The 19,252-nt window shown below is 48.9% G+C and overlaps 1 protein-coding gene across 1 annotated transcript in view; it reads left to right on the forward strand.

The window, feature by feature from the left end:
• LOC115641038 (zinc finger protein 850-like) overlaps window positions 1-19,252 on the forward strand; it is a 110,357-nt gene that overhangs the window by 24,759 nt on the left and 66,346 nt on the right. The window contains exons 3-4 of the mRNA XM_030544153.1: window positions 2,231-2,305; window positions 15,994-17,935. Coding sequence (XP_030400013.1) covers window positions 2,231-2,305; window positions 15,994-17,935 — 2,017 coding nt within the window. The remainder of the gene's footprint in view (window positions 1-2,230; window positions 2,306-15,993; window positions 17,936-19,252) is intronic.

A 19,252-nucleotide genomic window follows, 5' to 3' on the forward strand; every position in this document is an offset into this window, starting at 1 on the left:
AGGTGAGGCTGGCCAGGGGCGCCTGGGAGAAAATAGGAATGACTCCCGGTCATTCCCAATAGATGGTACAGAACGGCTGGTAAGCGTCTTCATCATAGCAACTGGGGGCTGAGCTCCATAAGCCCCCTCCCTTTCCTGTGTAAAGAAAAGATTCTGTCCTGCCTGGACTATCATAGCAGCGGCATGCTGGGCTCCTCTCCCCCACACCGCTTAATGTCCTGCCTGGACTGTCATAGCACTGGGAGGCTGCCTCCCCCTCATTTTATCTCACTAACAAGTCATTGTTTCTTATTCCTGCATTCTTTATAACTTCATGACACAAATGGGGGGGACACTGCCACGGTAGCCCAAGAAGGTTGGGGGAGGAGGGAAGCAATGGGTGGGGTTGTTGCAGAGGCACCCTCCATGAATGGCTCATCATTTCTGCGGGACCTGACACGGAGCAGCTGTGCTCTCTGATACACTGGTTCTCTAGTACACTTGCCCCATATTCTAGGCAGGACTGACTCTATTTTTAGAAACCATAAAGGAGGTATTGACTCAGGGAGTCATTCCCAGTTTTGCCTTTGCACCCCCGGCCGATCTCAGCCAGGGGCACCCATGATAGCAGCGGACAGTACAGAAGAACAGATAACCGTCATCTCATTGCCAGTTTACACCGGTAGCAGATGGTACAGAACAACTGGTAACCGTCTCTGCTATCATGCAAAAGCAAATGAATGCTGCTGTGTAGCGCTGGAGTATCGCCTCTGTCCGTGGCATCCAGTACACATACGGTGACTGTAAAAAAATAAAATAAAAAAAAAAAAAAAAAAAAAAAGCTGAACGGGCTCCATGGTTGCCGTGCTATGGCGTCTGCCAGGGCAATCCAGGGAAAAAGGGTGCAAAATGATTGTCTGCCGTTGCTTTCCCAGAGGAAGGAATGACTGATGACATTTACCCAGAACCACCCGCGACAATGATTTTTGCCCCATCAGCCACTGGGCTCTCAACCCAGAATTCTAAGGGGCGGAGGAGACTGCAGGAACTATGGGATAGCTACGGAATAGCTACCCACAGTGCAACGCTACGGAAATCAACGCTAGCCTCGGACCATGGACGCACACCGCCGAATTAATGTGCTTAGTGTGGCTGCGTGCGCTCGACTTTATACAATCTGTTTTATAAAACCGGTTTATGTAAAATTGGAATAATCCCGTAGTGTAGACGTATCCTAAATGTGCTGCCCATTAACTTTCTAGGTGCAGGATTAAGGAGTATGTCTTCTTGCATTCCTCTTATGTTCCCCAAAATTCACTGCCTGCCCTATAGCCAGGACAACCCCTGGAGTTCATTTTCTGGTCCTGTTTTTCCTGTTGACTTTGTTTGTAAATGGCTCTTCCATTGTGATGGCTTGCCATGCTTAATTTACGCGTGAATGAGCGATACAGGTGTGAATATACGTCCTGGGTCTGGTAGAAACCTGTTTGTCGACCCAGCCTTGATACAGGTTCTAGGAATATATTTTCTTTACACATCCATAAGTCTATACATAGAGTTTGTATGCACATTTCACGATGATATTAATGACCAGAGTGATTGTGGCTTTCATTTGCAATCCTACATGACGTCCTTCAGTGAACCAGAACGTGTGTATCAGGATATTAGAATAATAGACCTATAGGGCTAGAAGGGACTGCAAGGGTCATCTAGTCTAACGTGCTGCCAAGATGCAGGATAATCTTGTAACCTCCTTGACCTGTTGGCATTGAAGGACTCTTAGGCTCATGGGGCCATATCCCAGTGGTACTGAATGGAGTTTGGGCTCCCGACTGTGAGGTTGCTTGGAAAATCCCAGGCGGGTGCAGGTGGTTCAGTTTGGTCTTTGGAGAGCAGTGGTTTTGATTTGCCAACTTCTGTGCACTGGCTTGAAAGTTGATTTTGCTGAGGAATGTTGGATATGTGTTCCAGAAGGCCAGAAGCAGCCATTAGATCATCTAGTCTCCCTTCCTGCATAATACAGGCCATTCAGTTTTGCCCAGTTACCCTAGCCTTGAGCCCAATACTATCGTGAAACCAAAGCATTTGGGTCCTCGGGAGACTACACCGTTGTGCCCCAGGCAGACACCGGGAGAGACTGAGGTGTTTTGTTGATATTGGGGCTAGAGGGGAGAGGGTGGCTGCTTTCCAGATGGCACCCGTGCATACCCTGCCACACATCTAACTCATGTCCAATCCATGTTTTGCCTAGCGGAGGAGATTGCGATCAGCTGGCCCCGGATAACTGCATTTGCCGAGTCACACAGGAGGAGAGGATTGGTCTCTGGTAAGTCGCTGTGTGTGAGGCAGTCAGAAATTGCAGTGCTTTGCTCTCCTGGACTCTGCCCACCCCTCTGGCTGAGGGCCTTGCTACTTGGGGATGAAGGGGGCAGCAGGTGAAATTCCCCACTCTGCAGAGGGCCAGCAGCACGAGGAATGGCGGTGGGGAAGCGGGGAATGGATGGACTAGCAGGAGCTCAGATCGCAGCTCACCAGGACACCTTTCTGTCGCACTAGTCTCACTCCAAGACCCTGATCCTGCAAACGGGTGAACAGGAGCACAGGCAAAAGGATCCAGCAGCATGGATCTGAGGAAGCATGTGTCAAAAATGCAAACTGCAAAGAACAAGGAAAGGCAGAAGAAAAGTGTTTTTAAATAAATCTTTAACCATACACAGACTAATATGCAAAGGTTGCTAGACAATTATTTTTCCTTTGCAATTGCCCTGTAATTGTCTGTAAATGTAGGGCTGGGATTCACCAGCAGGCTCTGGTTGCTTTGAGCTATTCTGGTGACACAAATCAGCCAGAAACAAAGGTTAGCTGGCTGGTTACGCACTGAGCAGAAGCCAGGAAGTTACTGATGAATCCGTCCAGATGCGACCTCAGCAGATGCAACCCCAACAGCATTCATGGTACACTAGAATGGGGCCCTAGTCTGAAAAGTGACCACCTTCCTCAACAGCTCTGCTCCTTGTGTGCATCAGCCAGAGCTGCTGACTTCACATAAATAAATTCTTACTGCTATTTACCCCTGCATGAATCTCACTACAGGACTGAGACCTTGTACGGTGCTATTGTTCTTTATTCCTGCCAGCCCTGAGCCAACCTAGCTCTAGCTCACCCATGATCAACAGCCTTGGGAATTAAATTCTGACTGCACATACTTCTTTGTTGGTGAGGTGAACAGCTTGGTTTTCAGACTGCAGGCTCACTTTGTCTAGCTAAGTATTAGGAAAAAATACATATGACTAGCATGGTCTAATGGTTAGAGCACACAGAAGAATTAAATGTAATCTGTGCTGTGCCACCACTGACCTTTTGGGTGACTTCGAGCAAATCCTTTCCCTCTCTATCCCCTCTCCCCCTTTGTCTTGTGCATTGCCTCGGTGAGCTCAGTGGGCCATGTCTCTTACTATGTATATGTGCAGCACTGGGCACCGTGGGGCCTTGAACTCATTTTTAATAACTTTAGCTCAACAGATTTCATCTGAGAAATCAGACACCATAAACATGAGCCCTCTTGGGGCTGTTTTCGTGGATCACTTTAATGATGTTGTGCTAAGTACTCGAAAGTCAGAAATTGCCTATGTGAAGGTTGATCATGCATCCGTCTCTCTGTCTCCTTTGTGCAAACACACTGCAATCCAGTCTTTAACCACCCGGTCACTTGCTATTTCCCATCAAATACAGTGCAACACGCCATTTTTCTGACATTCTTAGATACTTTGGGGTGAGTCGGGTATTCTATTTTGTTTTTCCTTTTTAATAGATGAGATTTTCACATATGTGCTAGGCAGAGCAAGTTGTTCTGCAGCTTCACCTGTGTGTGAAATCAGTGTTTTTCAGCAACTGGTCCGGGGACAAGCACCAGTCCCTGAGGTCTCCCTGACACAGTTTAGGAAGGCAGCAAGCCAGTCCCTAGTATCAGCGAGGTTGAGAAACACTCTGCAAAATAAAGTGTTTTTCTTTTGAGATAAGTACATTTCCATTCAACTAACACATTCTGCTCTGAAATTCTCTCTTGCAATTTTTAATTCACTGAAACACCGTGTCTTGCTTGCACAAAGGTGAACAAAGCTGGAATAGCTCTGAAAATAAGTTAGCATAGTAACGTGTCTTCACGTCCCACATAGTCTGCAGTTTCTAATAGGCCTGAACAAACTCCCTCACTGGAAAATATGTCTGCAAATGATGGCTTAGCTCTGCCAGCACCCCAGCTGGTGCACATCGGTGGAGCTCCGCTGAAGCCAAACTTTAATTTGAAGTCAGTGGCGCTTTGCCAATTTACACCAGCTGAGGATCTGGCTGAAGGTTGTTTTGTAAGCTGTCATCTCCCCTTTGTTGCAGATAGGTTCTGATTTGCTGTTTTGCAAGCATTCAGCCTTTCCTTGGCTCTTTGCCTTTCTATATCGTCACTACAATGAAATGCGTTAACCTATCTGCCCAGACTTCCCACTCCCGAGGCAATTCCATGTTCCTTGTCCATCTGAGTCCAGTGTGATTACAGAATTCTTCTTATAACTCTATTTCTACCTTTGCGCTGACTTTGTTAACCCTTTGGCTATGCCTATACTAGATGCGCTTTACCAGTTTAGGAATATGGATGTACTATATGTGCGAAGTTCTCCTAATGTGGACCCAGTAATCCTGGCTAAGATATGTGCTGTCCACCCCTCGTGAGAGAAAACAAGCTTTTGCTTGTGTAGCTGTGTCCACACGACGTACTTCTTCCAGCACAACCCTGCTGGTCAGGGATCACACCTCTTCATGCCCCTGACCGTCACAGCAATGCCCTCAGAAGTCTGTAGTATAGACGTAGCCTTTGTTAAGATGCACTGGGAAGACACTGTGGAACTTCGTTTACAGGATCTCACCCATGGCAGGGCAACACACTTTTCTCCTTTTATGGCTCCAGCTAGCTTTCTAGGGCTGTCATAAACAGATAGCTAAGGGTTAATGTCTCTTTCACCTGAAACACCTGACCAGAGAACCAATCAGGAAACCGGATTTTTTCAACCTTGGGTGGAGGGAAGTGTGTCTCTGAGTCTTTTGTCTGTCTGCCTGTTTCCTCTGAGCTTTGGAGAAGTAGTTCTATTTTCTAGTCTTCTGTTTCTAAGTGTAAGGACAAAGAGATCAGATAGTAAGTTCTATGGTTTCTTTTCTTTGGTATTTGCATGAATATCAGTGCTGGAATGCTTTGATTTATATTCTTTTTGAATAAGGCTGTTTATTCAATATTCTTTTAAGCAATTGACCCTGTGTTGTATCATCTAATACAGAGAGCGCATTTGTTTGTATTTTTCTTTCTTTTTTATATAAAGCTTTCTTTTAAGACCTGTTGGAGTTTTTCTTTACTTCAGGGAAATTGAGTCTGTACTCACCAGGGAATTGGTGGGAGGAAGAAATCAGGGGAGTTCTGTGTGTTGGATTGCTAGCCTGATTTTGCATTCCCTCTGGGGGAATAGGAAAGTACTTTTGTTCCAGGATTGGGAACGGAGAGGGGGAATCACTCTGCGTAGTTTCACAGAGCTTGTGTCTGTGTATCTCTCCAGGAGCATCTGGAGGGGGGGGGAGGGAAAAAGGATTATTTCCCTTTGTTGTGAGACTCAAGGGATTTGGGTCTTGGGGTCCCCAGGGAAGGTTTTTCAGTGGGACCAGAGTGCCCCAAAACACTCTAATTTTTTGGGTGGTGGCAGCAGTACCAGGTCCAAGCTGGTAACTAAGCTTGGAGGCTTTCATGCTAACCCCCATATTTTGGACGCTAAGGTCCAGAATCTGGGAATAAGGTTATGTCATGAGTGGCAGCGGCGGGATATAGACAGAATCCAGAAGCCAGTAGGAATATTATATTTTTCTTTTCTCTGCTAAGGGCTTTTTAGCAGAGAGAAACAGTTTGGTTTTAAAAGGGAACCAGAGAGAATTTTTTTTTTTGCTCTCTCTAGCAGTTTGTGGTTTGCATGTTAAGCGAGAAGACTGTTAAGGGTCTTTTGTCATGCAATAGCCCTCCCATTAGGAGGCAAAGTACCAGCACTTATATGCATGCAAATAAAGTGGTTTTTCTGGTTTCCCTTAATTGAACATTAGCTAGAGAGAGAAAGGGAAAAAAGCACTGTTGCTAGGCAGACTTCAGGAGGCAACAGAGCCTGCAGTTCAAAAGAGAAACACCGGAGGGCACCCCAACACAAGAAAACAGGAACCATGTCTACCAGGACAAAAATGGAGGCCGAAGAACAATTCAAAGAAGCTGAACACAGGCGACAACTGGAAATAAAACAAAAAGAGATGGAGATAAAAGAAAAGGAAGAAAGCATCAAACTGGCAGCCTTCCAAAGAGAACAGGCAGCCCAAGAGGCAGCACACAAAAGAAAACTAGAAGAAGAAGAGGTGGCCCACCGCCGAGAAATGGAAAAGCACCAAAAAGAAATGGAAAAACAACAAAAAGAAAATGAAGAGAAGGAAAAACAGAGAAAACATGAACTGGAGATGGCAAAAGCTGGGCTGCATGTGCCAGCCAACCCTAACAACCCGGCGCCAATTATTGCTCCACAGCACAGGAAATTTCCCACCTACAAGGCAGGTGATGACACCGAGGCCTTCTTGGAAAATTTTGAAAGAGCCTGTCTTGGGTACAGCATCCCCGAAGACCAGTACATGGTAGAATTAAGGCCACACCTCAGTGGACCTTTAGCAGAGGTGGCAGCTGAAATGCCCAAGCCGCAAATGAATGACTATAAACTTTTTCAAACCAAGGCCAGATACAGGATGGGGATAACCCCAGATCATGCCCGTCGGCGCTTCAGAACCCAAAAATGGAAACCAGAGGTGTCATTTCCCAAACACGCCTACTACATTGCAAAAAACTATGAGGCCTGGTTAACAGGAAACAACATTCAAACCTTGGAAGAAGTGAACCTTCTCATACAAATGGAGCAGTTCTTGGATGGTGTTCCTGAAGACATCACACGGTACATACAAGATAGAAATCCCAAAACTATCGCTGAGGCGGGGGAGATTGGAGCCAAATGGATGGAACTGGCAGAAAGCAAAAAAGCTACTGTCAAGGGGAACGATTACCCCAGGGGGCACACAGACCATAAACCCTACAACCGAGGACAGCCAAAGACCCTCCATACCACCCAAGTAAAGCCACAGATACCCTACTCTTCAACCTCACCAGTCTCCAGTAACTCACCTCGGCCCAGTGACCCATCAGATGGAAGATGCTTTAAGTGTAATGAACCGGGACATATCAAGGCCAACTGTCCCAAGAACACCATGCGAGTGCAATTCATTACACCACCATCACACCAAAGATCCCCAGGCCCGGATGCCTCTCAAATACCCTTGGAGCGAAGGGAAAATTTGAGAGTGGGCGGAAAGAAGGTTACTGCGTGGAGAGACACGGGGGCACAAGTGTCAGCTATCCACCAATCCTTCGTTGACCCCAAATTCATCAACCCAAAGGCCAAAGTTACAATTTACCCCTTCATGTCACAAGCTGTAGACTTGCCTACAGCTCAACTGCCTGTCCAGTACAAAGGCTGGTCAGGAATGTGGACTTTTGCAGTCTATGACAATTATCCTATCCCCATGCTACTGGGGGAAGACTTGGCCAACCAGGTGAGGCGGGCCAAGAGAGTGGGAATGGTTACACGTAGCCAAACCAGGCAAGCTTCCAGACCCCTTCCTGTTCCTGAGCCGTCCACAGAGGCCCCGTCTGTGTTACCAGAGACCCAGACAGAGGTAGTGGACCCGGATTCCATGCCTACCACTGAAACAGCCACAGCATCTCCAGTCCCAGGCCCGGAACTGGAACAGCAACCAGCACCAGCAAGTGCAACCACATCTTCAAACTCAACGCCAGAGGGCATCAGCGAGCCAGAACTGGCAGAAGCAACAGACAGCCATACCCAAAAGGCTCAGCCAGAGCCTGAAATACCCTCAGGTGCACCAGCGGAGAGCGGTTCACCAGCAACGAAAACAACCCCATCACCTACATCGCTTCCAGAGGGACCAAGCCCAAGTCCACAGTCTGAGGAAGAACTGGTGTCCCCAGCCTCAAGGGAACAGTTCCAGGCTGAGCAGGAAGCAGATGACAGCCTTCAGAAAGCTTGGGCGGCGGCACGGAACACCCCACCGCCTCTCAGCTCTTCTAATCGATCCCGGTTTGTTATAGACCAAGGACTTTTATACAAGGAAATTCTTTCTGGTGGACACCGGGAAGAATGGCAGCCGCAAAAACAGTTGGTGGTTCCAACTAAGTACCGGGGGAAGCTCTTAAGCTTAGCCCATGATCATCCCAGTGGCCATGCTGGGGTGAACAGAACCAAGGACCGGTTGGGGAAGTCCTTCCACTGGGAGGGGATGGGCAAGGATGTTGCCAAGTATGTCCGGTCTTGTGAGGTATGCCAAAGAGTAGGTAAGCCTCAAGACCAGGTCAAGGCCCCTCTCCAGCCACTCCCCATAATTGAGGTCCCATTTCAGCGAGTAGCTGTGGATATTCTGGGCCCTTTCCCAAAAAAGACGCCCAGAGGAAAGCAGTACGTACTGACTTTAGTGGACTTTGCTACCCGATGGCCAGAAGCAGTAGCTCTAGGCAACACCAGGGCTAACACTGTGTGCCTGGCCCTAACAGACATCTTTGCCAGGGTAGGTTGGCCCTCTGACATCCTTACAGATTCAGGGTCTAATTTCCTGGCAGGGACCATGGAAAAACTGTGGGAAACTCATGGGGTGAATCACTTGGTTGCCACCCCGTACCACCATCAAACCAATGGCCTGGTGGAAAGGTTCAATGGAACTTTGGGGGCCATGATAAGAAAATTCATCAACGAATTCTCCAATAATTGGGACCTAGTGTTGCAGCAGTTGCTGTTTGCCTACAGGGCTGTACCACATCCCAGTTTAGGGTTTTCACCATTTGAACTTGTGTATGGTCACGAGGTTAAGGGGCCATTACAGTTGGTGAAGCAGCAATGGGAGGGGTTTACGCCTTCTCCAGGAACTAACATTCTGGACTTTGTAAGCAACCTACAAAGCACCCTCCGACACTCTTTAGCCCTTGCTAGAGAGAACCTAAAGGATGCTCAAGAAGAGCAAAAGGCCTGGTATGACAGACATGCCAGAGAACGTTCCTTCAAGGTAGGAGACCAGGTTATGGTCTTGAAGGCGCAACAGGCCCATAAAATGGAAGCATCATGGGAAGGGCCATTCACGGTCCAAGAGCGCCTGGGAACTGTAAACTATCTCATAGCATTTCCCAATTCCTCACTAAAGCCTAAAGTGTACCATGTTAATTCTCTCAAGCCTTTCTATTCCAGAGACTTACAGGTTTGTCAGTTTACAGTCCAGGGAGATGATGCTGAGTGGCCTGACGGTGTCTACTACGACGGAAAAAAAGACGGTGGCGTGGAAGAGGTGAACCTCTCAACCCCCCTGGAACGTCTGCAGCGGCAACAAATCAAGGAGCTGTGCACTAGCTTCGCCCCATTGTTCTCAGCCACCCCAGGACGGACTGAACGGGCATACCACTCCATTGATACAGGTAATGCTCACCCAATCAGAACCCCACCCTACCGAGTGTCTCCTCATGCCCAAGCTGCTATAGAACGGGAGATCCAGAACATGCTACAGATGGGTATAATCCGCTCATCTACCAGTGCATGGGCATCTCCAGTGGTTCTGGTACCCAAACCAGATGGGGAAATACGCTTCTGCGTGGACTACCGTAAGCTAAATGCTGTAACTCGTCCGGACAACTATCCAATGCCACGTACTGATGAGCTATTGGAAAAGTTGGGACGTGCCCAGTTCATCTCTACCATAGACTTAACCAAGGGGTACTGGCAAGTACCGCTAGATGAACCTGCCAAGGAGAGGTCAGCATTCGTCACCCATACGGGGGTGTATGAATTCAATGTCCTTCCTTTCGGCCTTCGAAATGCACCCGCCACCTTCCAGAGGCTGGTAGACGGTCTACTAGCTGGACTGGGAGAATTTGCAGTTGCCTACCTCGATGATGTGGCCATTTTTTCAGACTCCTGGCCCGAACACCTACTCCACCTGGAAAAGGTCTTTGAGCGCATCAGGCAGGCAGGACTAACTGTTAAGGCCAAAAAGTGTCAAATAGGCCAAAACAGAGTGACTTACCTGGGGCACCAGGTGGGTCGAGGAACCATAAACCCCCTACAGGCCAAGGTGGATGCTATCCAAAAGTGGCCTGTCCCAAGGTCAAAGAAACAGGTCCAATCCTTCTTAGGCTTGGCCGGATACTACAGGCGATTTGTACCACACTACAGCCAAATCGCTGCCCCATTGACCGACCTGACCAAAAAGACCCAGCCAAATGCCGTTAAGTGGACTGATAAGTGTCAAAAAGCCTTTACCCAGCTTAAGGCAACGCTCATGTCTGACCCTGTACTCAGGGCCCCGGATTTTGACAAACCATTCCTAGTAACCACAGATGCATCTGAGCGTGGTATAGGAGCCGTGCTCATGCAGGAAGCAACAGATCACAACTTCCATCCTGTCGTGTTTCTCAGCAAGAAACTGTCTGAGAGGGAAAGTCACTGGTCAGTCAGTGAAAAGGAATGCTATGCCATTGTGTACGCCCTGGAAAAGCTACGCCCATATGTTTGGGGACGGCGGTTCCAACTACAAACTGACCATGCTGCACTAAAGTGGCTTCATACTGCCAAGGGGAACAACAAGAAACTTCTTCGTTGGAGTTTAGCTCTCCAAGATTTTGATTTTGAAATTCAACACATCACAGGAGCTTCTAACAAAGTTGCTGATGCACTCTCCCGTGAGAGTTTCCCAGAATCCAGTAGTTAAAAAGTGTTCTTAACATGTAAAAGTCTGTTAGTTATATACTTAGTAGTATATGTAAAGGTGCATGTGTTGTATTAATCTGTTTATTTTCAAGTTCTAGAAGAAAATTGCCGCCAGTGAGCTTCCCCACTGTCTGCAATTTGGGGGGCGTGTCATAAACAGATAGCTAAGGGTTAATGTCTCTTTCACCTGAAACACCTGACCAGAGAACCAATCAGGAAACCGGATTTTTTCAACCTTGGGTGGAGGGAAGTGTGTCTCTGAGTCTTTTGTCTGTCTGCCTGTTTCCTCTGAGCTTTGGAGAAGTAGTTCTATTTTCTAGTCTTCTGTTTCTAAGTGTAAGGACAAAGAGATCAGATAGTAAGTTCTATGGTTTCTTTTCTTTGGTATTTGCATGAATATCAGTGCTGGAATGCTTTGATTTATATTCTTTTTGAATAAGGCTGTTTATTCAATATTCTTTTAAGCAATTGACCCTGTGTTGTATCATCTAATACAGAGAGCGCATTTGTTTGTATTTTTCTTTCTTTTTTATATAAAGCTTTCTTTTAAGACCTGTTGGAGTTTTTCTTTACTTCAGGGAAATTGAGTCTGTACTCACCAGGGAATTGGTGGGAGGAAGAAATCAGGGGAGTTCTGTGTGTTGGATTGCTAGCCTGATTTTGCATTCCCTCTGGGGGAATAGGAAAGTACTTTTGTTCCAGGATTGGGAACGGAGAGGGGGAATCACTCTGCGTAGTTTCACAGAGCTTGTGTCTGTGTATCTCTCCAGGAGCATCTGGAGGGGGGGGGAGGGAAAAAGGATTATTTCCCTTTGTTGTGAGACTCAAGGGATTTGGGTCTTGGGGTCCCCAGGGAAGGTTTTTCAGTGGGACCAGAGTGCCCCAAAACACTCTAATTTTTTGGGTGGTGGCAGCAGTACCAGGTCCAAGCTGGTAACTAAGCTTGGAGGCTTTCATGCTAACCCCCATATTTTGGACGCTAAGGTCCAGAATCTGGGAATAAGGTTATGTCAAGGGCCTGCACATATCTGGACTTTTACTCTTGCTTTGTGGTTTAGGCTACAAACTGTCACTGTTAAAAACTATTCATATGCCTTTATTGCCTAGACATCCCATCCAATATCAGAGCTGCTTTGTGCTGGTCACTTCAGAGACACCGTTTGTATCCTAAACGTCTTAAGGTCTCAGTGAAGAAGACCTACAAAAGGGATATTGTTATAGGTGGGGAGCTGAGGGCCAGAGAGATGAAGGGCCTTGCCCAGGGGCAGTGAGCAAGTCTGTGACATGGCTGGCACTTGAATCTAGATCCCCTGAAGGCTGGGCTATGATTACAATGCCAGCCTTCCTTGTTGCCCCTTCTTTCTCTACTCCTGTTACCTGCTCTACACATGCTGGGCTTGGGCAGGGCGGAATTACCCTGGGTTAGGCTGTTGCTGGAGGTGAGCCTCATGCTCTGTCACTTCACAATCCTGCCTCTTGCACTCCATCTGCACTGCCCCCATCAGCTGGGTTTGTGAGTACTCTGTGACGGGCTCAGTTTGTGCTCTCACCGCATGGTAACCATGGTAGCTACAGCCTGTCATTATTGCCAGAGACCTCAGCTGGCACCTGACTCTCTTTCTGTAACCAGTTCATCCTGCCGCTTTGTTACAGTGCAGATGGGCCACCCTGGCAGAGCCCATGGGGCTGTGCCAGCTGCTGCTCCTTTCCCTCTCAGAGCCCTATGCATCCCTGGGTGGAGGGCCATCCCCAAGTGTAGGCACCACTCGAGGGTGGCATGACTGTGATGTGCTCTTCCTCGGCATGGGGGTGGATTTCACCCCATACGGATAAAATCCAGCAGCCACAGGCCTCAAACGGGACACGGCTCTGCTAGATCTTCTTTGAAATTGAGCTTAGTTTATCATGACAGTGATGTTGTAATCATGTGGGGCCTAGGATATTGGAGAAACAAGGTGGGGGAGGTGATATATTTTACTGGAACGACTTCTGTTGGGGAGAGAGACAAGCTGTTGGATTACACAGAGCTTGTCTCTTTCACTAACAGAAGTTGATCCAATACAAGCTATTACCTCGCCCACCTTGTCTCTCTATTATGATAAGACATGCCTGAATCTGCTGCGAGATCAGAGCCTGTTAGTGGTACATTTAAATTAGCTTCTGGGCTGCTGGTTCTCCATGCCTGGTGGAAAATAGGAACACAATCTGTTTTACCAACTGTGAAGAGGGCCGCATTGTCAGATGCTGTATACACACCCATTGCAATCAGAGTTGCAACTGCAGGACAGGTAGCATACCTGCACTAGCTTTAACCTAGCTAGTATGGCTAAAAATATGGCAATAAATCCAGGTCAGCACAGACCCCAGTGTGGATTAGCAACGCCAGTACTTTGCTTGTAAAGCCCATGCTGCTGTGTCTTCACTGTTATTTTTAGCCATGCAGGTTAGATTAAAGCCAGAGATTAAAGTATGTCTACTTGAGCTGCTGTCACCTGCCGTAGAGACATTCCATAGTGAGAGACACCTACAGTCTAAACAGACAAAGGTTGGGAGGGGAAAGAGAGGTGCAGTGACTCACCGCCAGGTCACAGAGCTAGGACTAGAACCCAGGAGAGCCCTTCCTGCCTGTCCTGTGCCTTTTGCATCACATCATGCTGCCTTTCAAGAATTGAGGGTTTCTGTTGTCAACAGTGAGAGGCTCAATCCTGCTCTCATTAACATGGGGAGGTTTTTGCCATTGACTTTGGTGAGTGAGATTAAGCGCTACGGCTGTTTCTCTGAAAACACTTAGCCTTGTGCTTTATTTCTGTGGTGGGGCCACTCAAGTGCTTAAAGTTAAGCAAGTGCATACATGTTTGCAAGATCAGGGTCTGTATTTGTGTGCCAGAATACTACCCTCTATCACCTGGTGTAAGTTGACAAAGGACACAAAGGTATTTCTGTAATGTAGCAGGATTCTTCCTTTATGCTTAACATGCCTGTGTTTGTAGAGCCTCTGGAGCTGGGGTTCTCACCCTGGTTCAGCTGGGGTGTGTTTAACTATGGAAAAGAGGACAGTCACTTCGTAGGAAAGGTTGCAACCATAGTCCCATTGCTAAGGGTGATTTTGATCCCTCTCCTAAATCAAAATTCCTTGTGTTTCCACACGATTCGAATTAATTCTCCTTGGCACTCAGTGCATTCCTGAAATATTTCATAAGTACTTTCTGACAGGAAAAGAATGAAAAATGGCTCCTTTAGAATATTTTGGAAAGGGGCTAAGGTTTGTTAGTGCCCAGTAAAATCACACAACTCCACCAGAGCTGTCCAGAAAATGGTGGGGGAGATTTCAGCAAATTGGAAGTTGTTCCTCATCCCATTCCATTCCACAATAATTTCATATTTCATTTTCACTATTTCCTGTGGAATTTCCTACTTACAATACAAGCTGGTTGCAAACTTAACAATGGAGGGAGTCTCGCCTCAGTAAAATGAGCCTTATTTTAGTCCCACTCTCCAACTTCACCAGGACTAAAACAAACCTTCTAGAATTTCATACAAGTGATTTTATGCCCAAGTAGAAAAATCTCTGGACAATCTGAGACAAAAATGGTAAATCATTGGGGCAATCTGATTCAGAAAATGAAGTGATCTCAGTCCTTAAATCAAGGGTAGAAAAATGTTAATCTCATCATACATGATTGAGCCAGACATAGCAATCACTGGGTAAAATCCTCCAGCCTGTATTACGAGAGTTTAGACTAGATGATCACAATGGTCCCTTCTGGTGTTAAGCCCTGTGAATCCAAAATCACTGGGCATAAAAACTCCAGATGTGCTTTAATCAGTGCTTTTGGTGAGGAGTGGGGCTGCCAGCTAGTTTAGGTGGCAGGAACTTGGGGACGGGGAGGAATTTAGATTACGATACACTTATATTACTCACCTTACTCCATGAGCAATCCCAGTGAAATTGTTATTGGATTCAGTAATTGGGTGGAATTATACAGAAGATCAGACTAGATGATTTAATGGGCCCTTCTGGCCTTAACATCTATGAATCTATGCACAAGCAAACTATGTATTAATATGGCTAAATGTAAGTGTATACATCTAGGAACAAAGAATGCAGGCCATGCTTACAGGATGGGGGACTCATTCTGGGAAGCAGTGACCTCGAAAAGGACTTGGGGATCATGGTGGGTAACCAGCTGAACATGAGTTCCAAGGGCGAAACGGTGGCCAAAAGGGCTAATGCATCCTTGGATGCATAAACAGGGGAATCTCGAGTAGGAGTAGAGAGGTTATTTTACCTCTGTATTTGGCACTGGTGCAAACCCTGCTGGAATATTGTGTCTAGTTCTGGTGCCCACAATTCAAGAAGTAAGTTAATAAATTGGAGAGGGTTCAGAGAAGAGCCACAAGAATGATCAAAAGATTAGAAAACCTTCCTGATAGTGATAGACTCAAGGAGCTCAATCTGTTTAGTTTAAGAAAGAGAAGGTTAAAGGGTGTCTTGATCAGACTACAAGTACCTACATGGGGAACATATTTAATAACAGGCTCTTCAGTGTAGCAGAGAAAGGTCTAACATGATCCAATGGATGGGAGATGAAGCTAGGCAGATTCAAACTGGAAATAAGGCATACATTTTTAAGTCAGAGTAATTAGCCATTGGAACAATATACCAAGGATTGCAGTGGATTCTCCATCACTGACAACTTTTGAATCAAGATTGGGTGTTTTTCTAAAAGATCTGCTCTAGGAAGTATCTCAGGGAAGTTCTCTGGCCTGTGTTCTACAGGAGGTTAACCTAGATGATCACAATGGTCCATTCTGACCTTGGAACCTATGACTTTCTGATTTAATGGGCCATACTGGTCTTGACTTCATAGCTATTAATGGACTGTTCGCAGCATACTCAGTATGCTATGAGAATCTGGCCCCTGTTTCTCAAAAGGGTTTCTCATTACATGTCGTGAAGTGGGTGGCTAGGTGAGGGGAAGCAATGGGTGGGAGCTGGGGGATGGGGATGGGGAGGGAGGCTGCCAGGGAGGGGAGGGGGCGATGGGAGCAATCTGGCAGAGCTGGCTCCTGATTTTTTCCTTTGTGTTGATGGGTATTTGAATATGTGACAGACCCTCTCTAATTCCCTTCTCCAAAGTTTCCTTTCCTAGACCCAGGGAGTTACTGGATTCTCTCGTTGTTCCAGCAGATGATGGGATGGTGAGTGAGAATGAGGAGGAAGATGCTCAGCAGGGAGGCCTTGAGAAGGTGGATGCCCAGGGCACGATGCCGGGCAAGTCCAAGGGAAGCGTTCCCCAGAGTGCTGATGTGGGGAAAGCCATCGAGGGCCCACGGAAAGTGGAAGGACAGCCAAGGAAGCCCTCAGGCAAGAGGCAGGGCAAATCCGCTCACCGTGGTTTCAAAAAGTTCCACCAGCGGAGCCTGCTGGGGCACAGCCGGTGCCATGACTGCGGCAAGAGCCTGGGCTTCGGCTCAGGCTTCAACAAGCGCCCACGTCTGCGCAGCGCTGAGAAGCCCTACAAGTGCAACGAGTGTGGCAAGTGCTTCCGGCTCAGTTCCACTCTCATCACCCACCAGCGCCGCCACGCCAGCGAGAAGCCCTACAAGTGTGCCGACTGCGGCAAGAGCTTCAGCGTGGGCTCAGCCTTCATCCAGCACCAGCGGGTCCACACTGGCGGCGTCAAGCCCTGCCAGTGCAATGTCTGCGGCAAGAGCTTCAGTGCCAGCACCAGCCTGGTCAAGCACCAGAAGCTGCACCTGGAAGAGAAGCCTTACAAGTGCGACGAGTGCGGCAAGGGCTTTAACTGGAACTCGCACCTGGAACGCCACCGACGCATCCACACCGGCGAGAAACCCTACACCTGCCCTGAATGTGGGAAGAGCTTCAGCTGGAGCTCCCACCTGGACCGCCACCGCCGCACCCACCTGGGCGGGGAGAAGGCCTGCAAGTGCACTGACTGCGGTCGTTGCGTTGGCCCTAATGGCACCAAGCCCCAGCGCGGAGGAGGAGCCGCTGCCGCCACCGAGAAGCCCTACCAGTGTCCCGAATGTGGCAAGGGCTTCAACAAGAGTGCCACGTTGGCCAAGCACCGGCGTTCCCACACAGGCGACAAGCCCTACAAGTGTGAGGAGTGTGGCAAGAGCTTCGGGCTGAGCACCTCCCTGCTGCAGCACCAGCGGAGCCACGCAGCCGGCAAGCCCTACCAGTGCGGCGACTGCGGCAAGAGCTTCGCCTGGAGTTCCCACCTGGACCGGCACCGGCGCATCCACATGGGGGAGAAGCCCTACCGCTGCGGGGACTGCGGCAAGAGCTTCTCGCAGAGCTCCCACCTGGAGCGGCACCAGCGGGTGCACCTGGGCTCAGAGCAGCCCTGCCAGTGCACCGACTGCGGGAAGAGCTTCCTGGCCAGCGCCAAGCGGCGCCGCGTGCTGAGCGGGGAGCGTCCCTGCAAGTGCACTGACTGTGGGAAGAGCTTCCTGTGGGGCTCCCGCGCCAGGCCTTCCCCTGTGGCAGAGAGGACCCACAAATGCACGGAGTGCGGGAAGAGCTTCACCTACCGGGCGGAGAACGTCAAGCACCAGGGCACGCAGACGGGCGAGAAGCCCTACACCTGCCCTGAGTGTGGCAAGAGCTTTGGGCAGAACTCGGCCCTGGTGAAGCACCGGCGCATGCACACCGGCGAAAAGCCCTACAAGTGCGAGGACTGCGGGAAGAGCTTCAGCGTCCGCTCCAACCTCATCAAGCACCAGCGCACCCACCTGGGCGAGAAGCCCTACAAGTGCCCTGACTGCGGCAAGGGCTTCATCCAGAAGTCAGACCTGACCAAGCACCGGCGCATGCACACTGGGGAGAAGCCCTACAAGTGCAACGTCTGTGGGAAGTGCTTCAGCGTCAGCTCCAACCTCATCAAGCACCAGCGCATCCACCTGGGCGAGAAGCCCTACCAGTGCTCTGAGTGTGGCAAGAGCTTCATCCAGCGCTCGGAGCTCACCATCCACCAGCGTGTGCACACTGGCGAGAAACCCTACAAGTGCCCCGAGTGTGGGAAGTGCTTCAGCCGCAGCTCCCACCTCAACCGGCACCAGCGCACCCACACCGGCGACAAGCCCTCGCTGCTCTCCGCCACCAAGAACTCCGCTGCTGCTGCCGCCAGCAACCCCCTGCAGGCCTCCTCTGCCTTCTCCTCCGCCTCCTTCTCCTCCCCGCTTGGCACCTCCTCCGCCCCCCTCCCTGCCCTACCCTCTTTCCCTTCCTCCCCCTCACCCATCTCCATCCCCGCCCTCTCCAACAACCCGCTGGATCTGCCCTGGGCCCTGTCCTTCCCTTCCCGTGCCTTCCCCCACCCTTCCTTCCCCTCGCCTGCTCCATCCGGGGCCTCGGCCTCATCACTGATAAACTAACCACCCCTGCAGCCTCTCTGTTCCCCCTCACTCCCCCTAATTCTTGCCTGCATCCCTTTTCACCTCCTCCATATCTCCCCCCTTTGCCCTGCCTTTTGCCACCCCTCTCACTCTCTCTGCTCCCAGGGCTGTGCAGTTGGCTTCCTACTTTCCTGCTCTTTCCTCCTTCCCCATTCCTTCTCCTCCTCCAAAATTCACACCATCCACCTCTTCTTCCCGTCTCCTTCCCCTGCACACATCCGGCTCACATCCGGCTCCTCCCACTTCCCCTCCCTTCTCGATGCCTCCAGCTTCCATGCTGGTGACCCATCCAACAAGACTGCAACTTGCTTCCTGTCCCCAATGTCCTCATCTGACTTGCGGCACTGTATCAGTTTCCTTGACTCTATCACCTGCTCCTTGCCATACCCAGTTCCCTTTCTGGCCCCTCTTAGGCTCTGAGTTCTTATTCCCCAGTAATCAAGTTACCTCTTTCCATACAGCCCTCTTCCCACATACTGCCTGCCCAGCTTGATGTTCCTCCCATGATCTCCTGTCTGTGCCTTCCTTGATGTTCTCAGCCCCTTCCTCATCTCACTACAAATTCACACCAAGAAGTGTGAGATTCATTATTTATGATCCATTAGCCACGGAATCCCTCGCACCTCCATCCTTTCTTGTCTATATCACCACGCCCTAGTTTATGCTTCTATTCCAACTCCCTTGCTGTAAGGAGTCTCTGGCGAATATCCTATGATGATGCATATTTCCTCCACTGAAGGTTAATACTCATTCTGTTCTATCATTTTCTTTGCCTAACTCTGCCCATCACCCATCCCTCGATCTAGGTACCAGCCAGTGCCTGCTTCTCCCTGATTATAGCCTAGAGCTAGATTAACGGAGAAAGTTATTTGTGAATATGTTCCTGTTCAAATGGGATAAGTTCTATTTTGCTCCCCTTTGTGGGATCATATTATTCTATGTTATTGTTATTCATATGTAGAGCTGTTCAGTTG

This window comes from Gopherus evgoodei, unplaced genomic scaffold, assembly GCF_007399415.2.
Source record: "Gopherus evgoodei ecotype Sinaloan lineage unplaced genomic scaffold, rGopEvg1_v1.p scaffold_33_arrow_ctg1, whole genome shotgun sequence".
NCBI lineage: Eukaryota > Metazoa > Chordata > Testudines > Testudinidae > Gopherus > Gopherus evgoodei.